The following is a 17,319-nucleotide window of genomic DNA, read 5'->3' as shown; positions in this document are numbered from 1 at the left end:
CACCATTGTGATTATCTGGGTCGTGAAGATCTTCTTTGTACAGTTCTTCTGTGTATTCTTGCCATCTCTTCTTAATATCTTCTGCTTCTGTTAGGTCCATACCATTTCTGTCCTTTATCGAGCCCATCTTTGCATGAAATGTTCCTTTGGTATCTCTGATTTTCTTGAAGAGATCTCTAGTCTTTCCCATTCTGTTGTTTTCCTCTATTTCTTTGCATTGATCACTGAAGAAGGCTTTCTTATCTCTTCTTGCTATTCTTTGGAACTCTGCATTCAGATGTTTATATCTTTCCTTTTCTCCTTTGCTTTTTGCTTCTCTTCTTTTCACAGCTATTTGCAAGGCCTTCCCAGACAGCCACTTTGCTTTTTTGCATTTCTTTTCCATGGGGATGGTCTTGATCCCTGTCTCCTGTACAATGTCACGAACCTCATTCCATAGTTCATCAGGCCCTCTATCTATCAGATCCAGGCCCTTAAATCTATTTCTCACTTCCATTGTATAATCATAAGGGATTTGATTTAGGTCATACCTGAATGGTCTAGTGGTTTTCCCTACTTTCTTCAATTTAAGTCTGAATTTGGCAATAAGGAGTTCATGATCTGAGCCACAGTCAGCTCCTGGTCTTGTTTTTGCTGACTGTATAGAGCTTCTCCATCTTTGGCTGCAAAGAATATAATCAATCTGATTTCTGTGTTGACCATCTGATGATGTCCATGTATAGAGTCTTCTCTTGTGTTGTTGGAAGAGAGTGTTTGTTATCACCAGTGCATTTTCTTGGCAAAACTCTATTAGTCTTTACCCTGCTTCATTCCATATTCCAAGGTTTCTAAAACAAAGCTAATGCTTTTCTACCCTACAGGCTTGCTCACTACAGCTTCCTCTATCCAGAAAACCTTCTCCTGTCTTAAGGCCCAGTTGACCTGTTAAGATTCAAGTTGAACTGCAACCTATAGGAGAAAACTTTCAGTCCTTTTTTATAAAGCTTTTGATTTCTCCTTCATATTTGAATGAGATCCTTGCTGGGTACAATAATCTGGGCTGTAGGTTATTTTCTTTCATCACTTTAAGTATGTCTTGCCATTCCCTCCTGGCTTGAAGAGTTTCTATTGAAAGATCAGCTGTTATCCTTATGGGAATTCCCTTGTGTGTTATTTGTTGTTTTTCCCTTGCTGCTTTTAATATTTGTTCTTTGTGTTTGATCTTTGTTAATTTGATTAATATGTGTCTTGGAGCGTTTCGCTTTGGGTTTATCCTGTTTGGGACTCTCTGGGTTTCTTGGACTTGAGTGATTATTTCCTTCCCCATTTTAGGGAAGTTTTGAACTATTATCTCCTCAAGTATTTTCTTGCGGTCTTTTTTTTTTTGTCTTCTTCTTCTGGGACTCCTATGATTCGAATGTTGGAGCGTTTAATATTGTCCTGGAGGTCTCTGAGATTGTCCTCATTTCTTTTAATTCATTTTTCTTTTTTCCTCTCTGATTCCTTTATTTCTACCATTCTATCTTCTAATTCACTAATCCTATTGTCTGCCTCTGTTATTCTACTATTTGTTGCCTCCAGAATGTTTCTGATCTCGTTTATTGCATTATTCATTATATATTGACTCTTTTTTATTTCTTCTAGGTCCTTGTTAAACCTTTCTTGCATCTTCTCAATCCTTTTTTGTAAGTAAGCTCTTCCTCCTTTCAGTCCATTGAATCCTTTCTTTGTATTCTGTTTGTAGACTTATCATACTTTACTCTGTCAGATGATACAGGTGGTTTTTTCTCTCTTTTACCTCTAGCTCCATTCTCAATGGGTACTACTCATTTCTATTAACTGTTTCAGGCCCCGTAAATGGTAGCCTATGCACTGCAGAGATTACTGGGCAGACTGACAAAAAAAGGAAGGGTTGTGGATCAGTTGCCCCCACCAGCCTTAACCAAATGCCACTATAGTCAAGAGTGTCCCTCCAGAGTAGGTAACAGAGTGCCCCTGTTTGCTCCCTGTTATAGCTCAGGGAAGAATGCGACAGCCACCTACTCAATGTGACTGAAGATGCCCGTAAAGATCTGAAAATTCAGGCAAATGTGATGAAAGGCCCTCATGTCAGTGTTACAGGGACAACCTTCAACTTTGTATACTTTCATACATTTTAATAACATTCCCTCCCCTATCCCCTAACATCCTGCCCTCAAGATCAGAAATCCTTTTCCTCCTGCCCTCAATCTTTCCCAGCATCAGGATCTTTTCCAATGAGTTGGCTCTTCATATCAGGTGGCCAAAGTATTGGAGCTTCAGCTTTAGCATCAATCCTTCCAATGAATATTCAGGGTTGATTTCCTTTAGGACTGCCTTGTTTGATCTCCTTGTTATCCAAGGAACTCTCAAGAGTCTTCTCCAGTATCACAGTTCAAAAGCATCAATTCTTCAGCATTTAGCCTTCTTCTTCTATAAATTCAGATTTTATATATTAGACTTTCTTAAAATATTACTTTTTTTTTTCACACAGACTATAATTATTCATTAAAAGATACTCACTGGAGGTACCAGGCAAAACAGCCCTGGATCTAGATATAATTATCTCTATTTTGCATATGAGAAAACTGAGGATTGAAGAGCTTAAGCACGTTCCCCAAGGTCACACAGCTTTAAGGGCAGATGCAGGATTCAGACCCACATTTGCCAAAAGCCTGTTATCCCAAACACTTATACCCCATGGAATATGAGTTATTCCGACAACACAAAGTGCAGCCATCCAAGTAAATACCTTTTCAAAATCTACGAAGTGTGTAGCAATTCCTGCTGTGTACACATCTCTTCCTTTCAGCCTGAATCCTGTTAATGCAAGGAAGTACCCAAGTTTTCCTTGAAGTCGTGGCAAGAAATAACCTCCACCCACATCAGGGAATAGCCCTGTAATTAAAAACAAGAAGAGATAATGATTCAAATGAAAGAGATAACTGCAGCTCTCTTACTTTATATCAAAGAGCCATTCTTCTCTGGAGTCTGAATCTATATTTAAAAATATTATTACTATACCATGGTACTATAACGTAACACATACAACACAACCAATATCACAAAAGACTTGCTATAAATTGTGCTAACTTAATTGGGATATCTTTCAAAATTTTCATGTTTCATTTCTATAGAAGACAATAAAGGGTTTGATGACACAGTATTTACATGTAAGTACTTGATAACTATTACCTAAATTTCTTATCTCAACTACTACTTTTTAAGAATCTCCAATATAGGTAAACACTGAAAACAAATATTTCCTGTCCAAATGATTTAGCACAGAAAAAAATGTAATCTGTGGCTATTATGTGATAAATTATTATTACCATTAAATCAATTTCTAAACAGTCAAATATCTAATATTCAAGATACTTAAAGTGATGTGATAACCATTAGTTCTAATAAATGAACAAGTTTATACCTAATCAACAGAAATTGCACCTATTCTTTTCTTAACCATGAGTATTTTAAAAATTCCCTTATTCTCTCTACTGGCAACAACTAAAAAGAGCAGATATGCAAATATTTGTCAATGTACTACTTTTTGGTGTTTAAGAGCTTCCTAAACAAGTTTGACTCTCTAGGTTTAAAAGCTATTTCAAAATCGCTTCAATTAGTTAAGTTGAGATAAAAATACAAGCATTCAAATTCCTTTCAGGTCCACTTGCCAAAAAGTTCCTAGACTTGAAAGAATCAGTGGCATGTTACTGTAAATAGAAATATCTCTTAACATCTCAAACAACATAGGTCTAAAGTTGAATTCATAACCCCTGCCTACCCCCACCAACACCGTCATCCAGTATCACCCACCCCAATAAAGGGTACAACTACCCAGACACAGATCTCCCCCTGTACCACCCCCTCAACCCTCCACCAACAACTATGATCTGTTGTTTCCTCCTCTAGACAGTTCTCTGCACAACAGCCAGTGATCTTTTTAATAACACAAATCTTTTTTTAATGCTCTTGTCTGATTGAATTTTTTAAATTATCTTAATAACACAAATTTTGATGAGTCTTGTATTCTATTGCTTAAAAGTCTTCCATGACTGCCCATTTATTTTAGATTAAAACTAACACCTTTATCAGTCTTCAACACCCCTTATCACTTTCTCAGTTACATCTCTTACCACTCACTCACTAACCCCCAGGCACTTTGGTCATCTTTCTGTTCCTCAGTGTTCATTCCTACTTACCCCCAAACTTCAGGAGCACTCTGTCCAAGCAAAAACACCTCTATCCTGAAGCACTTTCATCTGGTCCAGAGCCCACGTACTCCCCACCCCTTGCCTCAGTGGCTGCTTCCTTCTAGTGCCTCTGCTGGCTTTCCTTCCCTTGGGCCTGCACATGCTGCTGTACCTCGGCCTCATCTTAGACTATCCGCTCCCCACTACAAATGTTTCCTTAGCTCTGACAGCTTTAGACAACATTGATGTGATGGACTGAATTGTATCCCAAACTGTGTCCCATAATCTTAAGCTGACGTCCTAGCACCACAATGTGACAATATGGAGAAGGGGACTCTAAAGAGGTAACTAAGATTAAAGAATGCTCAAACTACCGCACAATTGCACTCATCTCACACGCTAGTAAAGTAATGCTTAAAACTCTCCAAGCCAGGCTTCAGCAATACGTGAACCGTGAACTTCCAGATGTTCAAGCTGGTTTTAGAAAAGGCAGAGGAACCAGAGATCAAATTGCCAACATCTGCTGGATCATCAAAAAAGCAAGAGAGTTCCAGAAAAACATCTACTTCTGCTTTATTGACTATGCCAAAGCCTTTGACTGTGTGGATCACAAGAAACTGTGGAAAATTCTGAAAGAGATGGGAATACCAGACCACCTGACCTGCCTCTTGAGAAACCTGTATGCAAGTCAGGAAGCAACTGTTAGAACTGGACATGAAACAACAGACTGGTTCCAAATAGGAAAAGGAGTTCGTCAAGGCTGTATATTGTCACCCTGTTTATTTACCTTATGTGAAGAGTACATCATGAGAAACACTGGGCTATAGGAAGCACAAGCTGGAATCAAGATTGCCGGGAGAAATATCAATAACCTCAAATATGCCGATGACACTACCCTTATGGCAGAAAGTGCAGAGGAACTAAAAAGCCTCTTGATGAAAGTGAAAGTGGAGAGTGAAAGAGTTGGCTTAAAGCTCAACATTCAAAAAACGAAAATCATGGCATCTGGTCCCATTACTTCATGGGAAATAGATGGGGAAACAGCGGAAACAGTGGCAGACTTCATTTTTGGGGGCTCCAAAATCACTGCAGATAGTGATTGCAGCCATGAAATTAAAAGACACTTACTCCTTGGAAGGAAAGTTATGACCAACCTAGATAGCATATTCAAAAGCAGAGACATTACTTTGCCGACAAAGGTCCATCTAGTCAAGGCTATGGTTTTTCCTGTGGTCATGTATGGATGTGAGAGTTGGACTGTGAAGAAAGCTGAGTGCCGAAGAATTGATGCTTTTGAACGGTGGTGTTGGAGAAGACTCTTGAGAGTCCCTTGGACTGCAAGGAGATCCAACCAGTCCATTCTAAAGGAGATCAGCCCTGGGATTTCTTTGGAGGGAATGATGCTGAAGCTGAAACTCCAGTCCTTTGGCCACCTCATGCGAAGAGTTGACTCATTGGAAAAGACTGTGATGCTGGGAGGGATTGGGGGCAGGAGGAGAAGGGGACGACAGAGGATGAGATGGCTGGATGGCATCACCAGCTCAATGAACGTGAGTCTGAGTGAACTCCGGGAGTTAGTGATGGACAGGGAGGCCTGGCGTGCTGCAATTCATGGGGTCGCAAAGAGTCGGACACGACTGAGCAACTGAACTGAACTGAGGATTAAATGAGGTTTTAAGGGTGAGGCCTTATCTAACAGGACTGGTGTCTTTATAAGAAGAGGAAAGACTCCAAGACAAAGGGCCATGTGAGGACACAGAGAGAGACAGCTCTCTACAAGTTTAGGAGAGAGGCCTTGGGTGAAACCAAATCTGCCAATACTTTGATATAGGACTTCCTGCTTCCAGCGGGAGGAATAAGTGGGAGAAATAAATGTTGTTTAAGCTACCCAGTCTTGGTATTTTGCTTTGGCAGCTCAATAAAGACCCAAATCTATCTATCTAGTTATGGTTTTTTCTCCTGGATATGAACTCTCATATCTGCATTTAACCACACAGATAATAAACATCCCAGATATAACATGGCAAACACAAGCCTTGAGTCACATTCCTCCAACCACACTGCTCCTTCTCTAGTGGCCTTATAGCCATCTAGCAGCACTAGCTAAATACCTTGAAGTTATTCCTGATTCACTACATCACAAGTTAACTCCAAACATTTTCCAAATATATCCTCTCTATTCCAACTTTAGTGCTTCTTATCACTCCAAGCCTAAAATTCTCTCTCTCTAGACTTGTGCTGTTCAATAGAATTTTCTCTGATGGTAAAAATGTTCTGTAATCTATGCTGCCACTAGATATGGCTATTAAACACTTGAAATATGGCTGGTGCAACTGAGGAACTGAATTTATTTAAATTAAACAGTCATATGTGATTAGTGGCTACAGAATTAGATAACAGAGCTCTAGATTAATGTAATAACCTTCTAACAAGCCTCTCTGCCATTACTCTTGCACACATACAATCCATTTTCCTTAAAGCAGTCAGAGTGGTATCAGAATGTATACCAGACCACGTCACTCTCTGCTTTAAACTCTCCCACAGTTTCCCATAACATTTACGTTTAAATCCAAACTCTTCACCTGAGTTGCCTGTGTAGCTCTGGAAGACCACAGTGTATCACTCTGCCCCCGATTCAGACAGCAGACACTATTTGGTTCCTTGAACAAATAAAGTAAGGCTTCATTCTTGCTTTAGACTAACTTTTCTTAATGCAAAGTGTTCTCTTATAAAAGATATTAATATAGCTGCTTGCTTCCTGTCATTCAAATCTCAGCTTAAAGACATCTCCGTGGACAACTTCTTTAATCATCTAAGCTAAAATAGACCATTTGGTTATGACCTAAAACAAATCCTTTATGATTATACAGTGGAAGTAACAAATAGATTCAAGGGATTAGATCTGATAGACAGAGTGTCTGAAGAACTATGGATGGAGGTTTGTGACCCTGTACAGGAGGCAGTGATCAAGATCATTCCTAAGAAAAAGAAATGCAAAAAGGTAAAATGGTTGTCTGAGGAGGGCTTACAAAGGGCTGAGAAAAGAAAAGATGCAAAAGGTAAAGAAGAAAAGGAAAGATATATCCATCTGAAGGCAAAGTTTCAAAGAATAGCAAGGAGAGATAAGAAAGCCTTCCTCAGTGATCAGTGCAAAGAAATAGAGGAAAACAATACAATGGAAAGACTAGAGATTTCTTCAAGAAAATTACAGATACCAAGGGAACATTTCATGCAAAGATGGGCACAATAAAGGACAGAAGTGGTTATGGACCTAACAGAAGCAGAATAGAAGAGGTACCAAGAATATACAGAAGAACTATACAAAAAAGATCTTCACGACCCAGATAACCAGGATCACTCACCTAAAGCCAGACATCTTGGAATGTGAAGTCAAGTGGGCCTTAGAAAGCATCACTATGAACAAAGCTAGTGGAGGTGATGGAATTCCAAATGAGCTACTTCAAATCCTAAAAGATGATGCAGTGAAAGTGCTGCACTCAATATGCCAGCAAATTTGGAAAACTCAGCAGTGGCCACAGGACTGGAAAAGGTCTGTTTTCATTCCAATCCCAAAGAAAGGCAATGCCAAAAAATGCTCAAATTACCACACAATTGCACTCGCAACCCACTCCAGTGTTCTTGCCTTGAAAATCCCAGGGACAGGGGAGCCTGGTGGGCTGCCGTATATGGGGTCGCACAGAGTCGGATACGACTGAAGCAACTTAGCAGCAGCAGCAGCAGCACACACTAGCAAAGTAATGCTCAAAATTCTCCAAGCCAAGTTTCAACAGTACATGAACTGTAAACTTCCAGATGTTCAAGCTGGATTTAGAAAAAGCAAGGGAACCAGAGATCAAATTGCCAACACTCGTTGGATCATCAAAAAAGCAAGAGAATTCCAGAAAAACATCTACTTCTGCTTTATTGACTATGCCAAAGCCTTTGACTGCAGATCACAAGAAACTGGAAATTTCTGAAAGAGATGGAAATACCAGACCACCTGACCTGCCTCCTGAGAAATCTGTATGCAGGTCAGGAAGCAACAGTTAGAACTGGACATGGAACAACAGACTGGTTCCAAACAGGAAAAGGAGTATGTCAAGGCTGTATGTTGTGATCCTGCTTATTTAACTTATACAAAGAGTACATCATGAGAAATGCTGGGCTATAGGAAACACAAGCTGGAATCAAGATTGCCAGGAGAAATATCAATAACCTCAGATATGCAGATAACACCACCCTTATGGTACAAAGTCAAGAAGAACTAAAAAGCCTCTTGATGAAAGTGAAAGAGGAGAGGGAAAAACCTGGCTTAAAACTCAACATTCAGAAAACTAAGATCATGGCATCCAGTCCCATCACTTTGTGGCAAAGAGATGGGAAATAATGGAAGCAGTGAGAGACTTTATTTTCTTGGGCTCTAAAATTACTGCAGATGGTGACTGCAGCCATGAAAATAAAAGACTCTTGCTCCTTGGAAGATATGTTATGACCAACCTAGACAACATATTAAAAAGCAGAGACATTACTTTGCCAACAAAGGTCTGTCTAGTCAAAGCTATGGTTTTTCCATAGCTATGGTAGTCATGTATGGATGTGAGAGTTGGGCTATAAAGAATGCTGAGTGCCGAAAAATTGATGCTTTTGAACTGTGGTGTTGGAGAAGACTCGAGAATAACTTGGATTGCAAGGAGATCCAACCAGTCCATCCTAAAGGAAATCAGTCCTGAATATTCATTGGAAGGACTGATGTTGAAGATGAAACTCCAATACTTTGGCCATCTGAGGTGAAGAACTGACTCATTTGAAAAGACCCTGATGCTGGGAAAGATTGAGGGCAGGAGGAGAAGGGGACGACAGAAGATGACATGGTTGGATGGCATCACCGACTCTATGGACATGAGTTTGAGTAAGCTCCAGGAGTTGGTGATGGACAGAGAAGCCTGGCGTGCTGCAGTCTATGGCATGCTGCAAAGGGTCAGACAGAATTAGTGACTGTACTGAACTGAAATGAAGCTAAAAATAGCCATCCAGGAGAATTACACTTTGAGTAAGATGGAGTAAGAAGGACAGAATTTACTCTTCACCTGAAATAAGTATAGAAAAACAACTGCAGTATATGAAATAAGTTTTCAACATACTGGACCACCAAGCAGTAAAGGAAAGTGATGTCTGAATATCTGAAAACAAGTGAGGTAAACCCTACTTAAAAGCTTCCTTGGTAGCTCAGTAGTAAAGAACCCACCTGTTAATGCAGGAGACACGGGTTTGATCCCTGGGTCTGGAAGATCTCCTAGAGAAGGAAATGGTAACCCATTCCAGTATTCCTGCCTGGGAAATCCCATGGACAGAGGAGCCTGGTGGGCTATAGTCCATGGGGTCTCAGAGAGTCAGACACAATGAAGAGACTAAACAACAAGCCCTACAAAAGCTCCATCTTAATGCCTGGAGATACTGTCCAGGCCCAAAACAGTCCTAGATTTGAGGGGAATTAAGCTAAAAATTCAGGGAGAAAGAATTCCCAGAACAGAGTACCAGAGAGGAGAGGGCTGCACAGAGAGAAAACACTGGAGATCTGCAGAGTGTCTCCCTTAAATCCCCAGCTTGGTACTGATAAATACATGTGTTCAATGAAGAAACTGTGAGGTTAAGGAAAGAACCACAAGGAATGATTACAGAGAACGGTACTGGGAATCTATACAGGGCTGAGAATAGTACCTGTTCCCACCAACCAGACCATGAAAGCTCAGGATTCGTGGAGGTACCGAGTAGAATGCAAAGAAGGGTCTTGCTTCAGTAGTAGGAAATAATTAGCCCTAGTCTGAACACTGCTCCAATCCTATATTAAAAACAAACAAACAAACAAAAAACCTAAAAGACCTGAACAAACTATTTCCAAGTAACTTAACCTCATCCTAGAAGCAAAGTAAAGAACATTTACAAGAATGCAGATCTTCCTCAACTTACATTGGGGTTGTGTGTAGGGGTCACATTCTGATAAATCCATCATAAACTGAAAATACCGTAAGTCAAAAATGCATTTAATACACCTAATCTATCAAAAAATCATAGCTTAGCCTCAGTTCAGTTCAGTTCAGATCAGTCGCTCAGTCATGTCAGACTCTTTGCGACCCCATGAATTGCAGCACGCCAGGCCTCCCTGTCCATCACCATCTCCCAGAGTTCACTCAAACTCACGTCCATCGAGTCAGTGATACCATCCAGCCATCTCATCCTCTGTTGTCCCCTTTTCCTCCTGCCCCCAATCCCTCCCAGCATCAGAGTCTTTTCCAATGAGTCACCTCTTTGCATGAGGTGGCCAAAGTACTGGAGCTTAGCCTAGCCTACCTTAAATGTGCTTAGAACACTTACATTAGCCTACAGTTGGGCAAAATCATCTAACACAAGGCTTATTTTTTAATAAAATATTGAATATCTCAGAGGATGAGATGGCTAGATGGCATCACCGACTCAATGCACGTGAGTTTGGGTGAACTCTGGAATTTGGTGATGGACAGGGAGGCCTGGCATGCTGCGATTCATGGGGGCTGCAACGAGTTGGACATGACTGAGCGACTGAACTGAACTGATGGAATATCTCATATAATTTATTGAATATTACACTAAAAGTGAAAAACAAAATGGTTCCAAGTACCAGATATTTATCTTAGTGATTAGATGACTGCCTAAGACGAATGACTCACTGCTACTGCCCAGCATCACAGGAGTATGATACCAGATATGGCCAGCCAAGGAAAAGGTCAAAATTCAAAGAACAGTTTCTACTACATGTATATTGCTTTTGCACCATTGTAAAGTCATAAGTCAGACCATCATAAGTTAGGAATCATCTATACAAAAGTAGCCAGCACCCAACAAAGTAAAGCTTACAATGTCTAGGATCCAATAAGAAAATACCAGGTATCTAAAACCAGGAAGATGCTACCCATAATGACATGATATAACAATCAAAATTGACTCAGAACTGACATATACATGAGAATTAGCAAACAAGGAGATCAACACAGTTATAATATACACGTACCTTATGTTCAAAAAGCTAAAAACAAAAAAGATATTTTTAAAAAACACCCACATGATAGTACTACAGATGAAAACTAAGATGAATGTATAAGCTAAAAAAATACCTAAATGGGACTAAGAGCAATTTTAACTTTGTAAAAGAAAGGATTAGTGAACTTGAAGATATAGGAAGAGCAAGTATCACGACTTAGCGAATGAACAACAACAAGGTGAAAAGAAGAAAATTTTTAAAAATGAATAATGCATGAGTGAGCCTAATAAGAGTTTAAATGGAGTTCCTGTAAAGGAAACAGTGGAACACAAAAATATTTGAAGAAATAATGTCAAAATTTCCAAATCTGACAAAAACTATAAACATAACTAGACAAGCACAACCATTAAAAAATATACACGCACAAACATAAGAAACATGAAGAAAGCTACACAAAGGTACATCGTAATCAAATGATCAACAGAAAGTTTTAAGAGCAGCCATAGAAAGTAAAAAAAAAAAAAAACCAAAAAAAAAACCCACAGAGGAACCAAGATAAGGGTAAGATCACATTTAAACATCAGAACAGAATTCTATACCTGACCTCAGGTTTAACCTTAGGGGACTGGAGAAAGAGGTGAAACTGAAAGTAGAAAGGAGTAATAAATATCAGAGCAGAAATCAATAAAATAGAAAATAAATAAAACCAAAAAAAATGTTGAGATCAATAAAATTAACAAAATGCTAATTCGATTGATCAGAAAAAAAACAGAAGACAGTTACTAATATCAAGAATGAGAGACCCAGATACTGGTTCTACAGATACTGAAAAGCTAATAAGGAAATTAACTTTATGCTAGTAAATGGACAAACTTTTAAAAGACTCAAATGACCAAATCTTGTGCAAGAAGAAACAGACAACTTGAAAATTCTACATCGATTAAAGATTTTAATTTGTAGCTAAAAACCTTACCAGGCCTAGAAAAGGAAACTCCAAGCCTAGATGGTTTCACTGGTGAATTCTACCAAACCAGTGGGGGAAAAAAATAAAAAGAACCAATTCTACAAAAACTTTTCAAGAAATGAAGCCAGCATTATCCTGCATCAAAAAGAAGCAAGGATATTACTAGAAAACTACAGATCAATACACCTCATGAACACAGATGCAGAAATTCCAAATAAAATTTCAGTGAACCAAACCCAACAACATATTAAAAAGTAGAACACAACATACTAGAGTGAGATTTATCCCAGCATGCAGAGTTAGTTTACTGTTGAAAAAACAATCAAGTAATTCACCTTTAACAATAAACTAAAAAAGAAAAACTAAAAAAGAAAAGAAAAGAAAAAAAAACCAGCGGTCATATGAACAGATGCAGGAAAAAAAGACAAAATCTAAAATCCGTTCCTAATAAAATCCCCCAGAAATCAAGCAATAGAAGGAAAGTTCCTCATCCTCATAAAGGGCATCTATGAAAAACCTATATCTAACATTATACTTAATTGGTGAAGACTGAATGTTTGAAGGTCCATTCTCAACATATCTGTTCAACACTGTATTAGAGGTTCTACCCAGCAGAATTAGACAAGAAAAAATAAAAAGTATCCAGATGGGAAAGAAAAAAAGTAAAACATACTTTACTTGTAAAGAACATAACTATATTTAGAAAATCCAATTCAATCTACAAAACATCTACTAGAACTAATAAGTGAATCTATCACTGCAGGATATGAAGTGGTAGTGGTGGTGTAGTCACTAAGTCGTATCTGACTCTTGCGGCCTCATGGACTGGAGCCTTCCAGGCGCCTCTGTCCATGGAGATACTCTAGACAAGAATACTGGAGTGGGCTGCCTTTTCCTTCTCCCAGGATACAAACTACAAAAGTCATTTTCTACATATTGATAACTAACAATCACAACTAGATTTTTTAAATATCATTTATAATATCATTGAACAATATTAAATTCTTAAGGAAAAAATCTGACAAAGGATGTATACAAAATTGAAAACTACAAAATTTGGCTTCAAGAAATTAAAGAAGATCTAAATAAATGGAAAGATATACCTTGCTCACAAGTTTAAAGACTCAATATTGTTAAGATGTCAATTCTCCCTAAATTGATAGATCCTAGACAAGCCAATGGATGGAGGAGCCTGGTGGGCTGCAGTCCATGGGGTCGCTAAGAGTCAGACATGACTGAGCGACTTCCCTTTCGCTTTTCACTTTCATGCATTGGAGAAGGAAATGGCGACCCACTCCAGTGTTCTTGCCTAGAGAATCCCAGGGACGGGGGAGCCTGGTGGGCTGCCGTCTATGGGGTCACACAGGGTCGGACACAACTGAAGCAACTTAGCAGCAGCAGCAGCAGCAGACAAGCCAAATAAAAATTCTAATAGGTTTTCTTGTTCAAACTTACAAAATCATTCTGTTAGGTAGTTAGAATAGGAAACAGGAGTCCAAAATGGAGGTGGCTAAAAGACAAGGAAGGGAAAAGCCCACGAAAATAGAACAAAGGAAGGTCAAAAGAAGGTCCGAGGACCAGAGTGAGGGCCTCAGGTAGAACAAACAGCACTCCTGGCTAGCCCAATTTACATAGGGCAGGCCCAGGGGGAGGAAAAAACATATAAAAGGAGGAGCCAAAGGACTAGGTCTCTCTCTCTCTCTCTCCCGCGCACTGACGCATTCTCCAACTCTTTTCTCTTCGTGTCTTCCGGTCGGCATGCCCTCATGCCTCGAGGATGGATTTTCCTGCTATTTTCTAAATAAAATAGAGCTGTAACACTGATCTGTCTAAGAGCAATAACACAGTCTGTTCAAGACCCAAGAGCTGTGACGCACGGACGGCTTTAATGTCCATCACTCCAAATATTTGTTGTGATGAGACAGAACCAAGGAGAATACACTTGCCTGACAACTCTAAAATTCATACAGAAATACAAATGATCTGTATAGCCAAAACAATTTGGGAGGGGAAAAAACAGAACAAAATTAGAGGATTATCATTACTTGATCAGGACTTACTGTAAAGCAACAGTAATCAAAACAGCAGGGCATTAGCACCATGATTGGCACTTACAAAGGCATAAAGGCAATCAGTGGAGAAACAGCAGCTTTTTCCAAAAAATAATGTGGGAATGATTTAATCTCCATAAGCAAATATAAACTTTGATCTATACCTTTGACCTAAACTTTGATCTATACCTTTGACCCACACCTCACACCACATAAAAAGTTAATTCCAAATTAAGACTAGATCTGAATGCAAGAATATTTCCTCTAATAATTTTTTATCTAAAATTAAATATATGTACAGCAGAACTTAGCACAGCATTGTAAAGCAAGTACACTTCAATAAGAATAAATAAATAAAATCAACTACAATGTGCTAGTGTTTCCAGTTAAATATGCTTGCTTTTCTGTTTTCAGATAAACCTGTGAGCTAATATAAACTCTCAGGTATCTTCCTATAATAATTTTGTTTTAAAAGTTCTTTCTTTGCTGTAGCTCACACAAAATTCCATCGATTCCTTCAATAACAATGTAATTTGAAAAGTATCAAAATCTGATCATTCTAAAAGTAATTATTGTGGTGGTTTTTGTTTTAGTTTACCTATTGCTGTTTCTGGCATCGCAAAAACAGACTTTTCGGTAGCCACTCGGAATTGCCCATGAACTGAGACACCAACTCCCTAGGAAAAAGGCAAAAAATCACTTAAAAATAATGTGGGGGTAAAAAAAAAAAAAAAAAATTAAACTCTCACATTTATAAACATTAAAAGCCAAGTAAATTATCCATATATATTATATATAAAGACATACATAATATGCATTATCTATAACACCTCATAAAGCATATCTTTAAAGGAAATTTCAGGAGACAGATGAGAGGGAAAACCTAAACCGCACAATTTCAGAACTTACTAAGCAAAAAGATATATGGGTATTCCTGATATATGGAACAGATTTGTTTTAGCAGCAAGCCACCTTTCATCAGTGTCCTGTGTTCTACTTCATATCCTCTCCCCCAATTCCTTCTCATTTCAAACCAGACTCAGCATTACAGAGTACTGACTATTCACAGAACCACTGGCTGTTCTCAGTGGGACGAATCATCAAAAAAGCATAACCAAGCTCTTCTAGCAAATTTCAGTGGCCTTAAATAGAATATTCACACATTTTATTTATTCACATTATTCCATCAAATAAAATTAGCAACATTTTTCTCAGACATACCACTTAGGAACTGTTTAACTCTTAAAACTGATTAGTATGCAAAAGTTTTACAAAATAAAAAGATTTGGCTGAAATTCTTTTCTGATTTGATAAACACACTGAAAAGGACAAACTTAAGAGACATCTCTGGAATAAACAGACATATTTGAATAAAATAAGAGGTACATATGTGATTACAAAGAATTCAAGTTTGTATCAATGCTCACATTGTGACATACATTTCCTACGTTATGTTCTTTTCACAATACTCAAAACATCTACTTATTCTTAATCCTTCTGAACCAGTGAATTCTATCTTTGGCTTCCCTGGTGGCTCAGATGGTAAAGTATCTGCCTGCAGTGTGGGAGACCTGGGTTCAATCCCCAGGTTGGGAAATGCCCCGAAGGAAGGGAACAGCTACCCATTCCAGTATTCTGGCCTGGAGAACTCCATGGAGAGTGGAGCCTGGCAGGCTACGGTTCATGGGGTCACAAAGAGTGGGACATGAGTGAAACGAATTGGCATGCACACATGCACGAGTTTTATTAATAATTTTTTGTATTATTGTAAGAACCCTTGCCTCACATTCTACTCTGCAATTTTGTTTATTACAATGTTTTCGTTGTCATTCGGTCACTCAGTCATGTCCAACTCTTTGCAACCCCATGGACTGCAGCACGTCAGGCTTCCCTGTCCTTCACTATCTCAAGGGATTTGTTCAGACTCATGTTCATTAAGTTGATGATGCCATCCAACCATCTCATCTTCTGTCATCCCGTTCTCCTCTGCCCTCAATCTTTCCCAGCACCAGTGAGTCGGCTCTTTGCATCAGGTGACCAAAGTGTTGGAGCTTCAGCTTCAGCATCAGTCCTCCCAATGAATATTCAGGACTGATTTCCTTTAGGATTTACTGGTTTAATCTCCTTGCTGTCCAAGGGATTTTCAAGAGTCTTCTCCAGCACCACAGTTTGAAAGCATCAATTCTTCAGCGCTCAGCTTTCTTTATGGTCCAACTCTCACATCCATACATGACTACTGGAAAAAACACAGCTTTGACTACACAGACCTTTGTCAACAAAGTGAACTCTCTGCTTTTCAACATGCTGTCTAGGTTTGTCATAGCTTTTCTTCCAAGGAGCAAGGATCTTTTAATTTCATGGCTGTAGTCACCATCTGCAGTGATTCTGGAGCCCAAGAAAATAAAGTCTGTCACTATTTCCATTCTTTCCCCATCTATTTGCCATGAAGTGATGGAACTAGATGCCATGACCTTAGTTTTCTGAATACTGAGTTTTAAGCCAGGTTTTTCACTCTCCTCTTTCACCCTCATAAAGGGGCTCTTTAGTTCCTCTTAACTTTCTGCCATGAAGGTGATATCATCTGCATACCTGAGGTTATTCATATTTCTCCCCACAATCCTGACTCCAGCTTGTGAGTCATCCAGCCCAGCATTTCGTATGATGTACTCTGCATATAAGTTAAATAATCAGGGTGACAGTATACAGCCTTGACATTCTCTTTCCCCAATTTTGAACCAGTTCGTTGTTTCACGTCTGGTTCTAACTGTTGCTTTTTGACCTGCATACAGATTCCTCAGGAGGCAGGTAAGGTGCTCCAGTATTCCAATCTCTTTAAGAATTTTCCACAGTTTGTTGTGATCCACACAGTCAAAGGCTTTGGCATAGTCAATAAAGCAAAGGAGATGTTTTTCTGGAATTCTCCTGCTTTTCCGATGATCCCACAGACGTTGACAATTTGATCTCTGGTTCCTCTGCCTTTTCTAAATCCAGCTTGAACATCTGGAAGTTCTCTGTTCATGTATTATTGAAACCTAGATTGGAGAATTTTGAGCATTACTTTACGAGTATGTGAGATGAGTCCAATTGTGTGGTAGTTTG

At 39.0% G+C, this 17,319-nt stretch overlaps 1 protein-coding gene across 7 annotated transcripts in view; it reads right to left on the bottom strand.

Moving 5' to 3' along the window:
- HIBCH (3-hydroxyisobutyryl-CoA hydrolase) overlaps window positions 1–17,319 on the bottom strand; it is a 155,475-nt gene that overhangs the window by 68,225 nt on the left and 69,931 nt on the right. For all 7 annotated transcript variants that reach the window (XR_003030586.2, XM_059877750.1, XM_024979729.2 and 4 more), the window contains 2 exons: window positions 14,819–14,897; window positions 2,750–2,895 (listed from right to left, as the gene is read on the bottom strand). Coding sequence is in view for 6 of the 7 variants with exons in the window: in XM_059877750.1 (XP_059733733.1) it covers window positions 2,750–2,895; window positions 14,819–14,897 (225 nt within the window). In the remaining variant the exon portion in view is untranslated. The remainder of the gene's footprint in view (window positions 1–2,749; window positions 2,896–14,818; window positions 14,898–17,319) is intronic.

The sequence above is a fragment of the Bos taurus genome, chromosome 2, assembly GCF_002263795.3.
Source record: "Bos taurus isolate L1 Dominette 01449 registration number 42190680 breed Hereford chromosome 2, ARS-UCD2.0, whole genome shotgun sequence".
NCBI lineage: Eukaryota > Metazoa > Chordata > Mammalia > Artiodactyla > Bovidae > Bos > Bos taurus.
The sequence above is the reverse complement of the archived record's forward strand: the minus strand, read 5'-3'. Positions and strand labels throughout refer to the sequence as shown.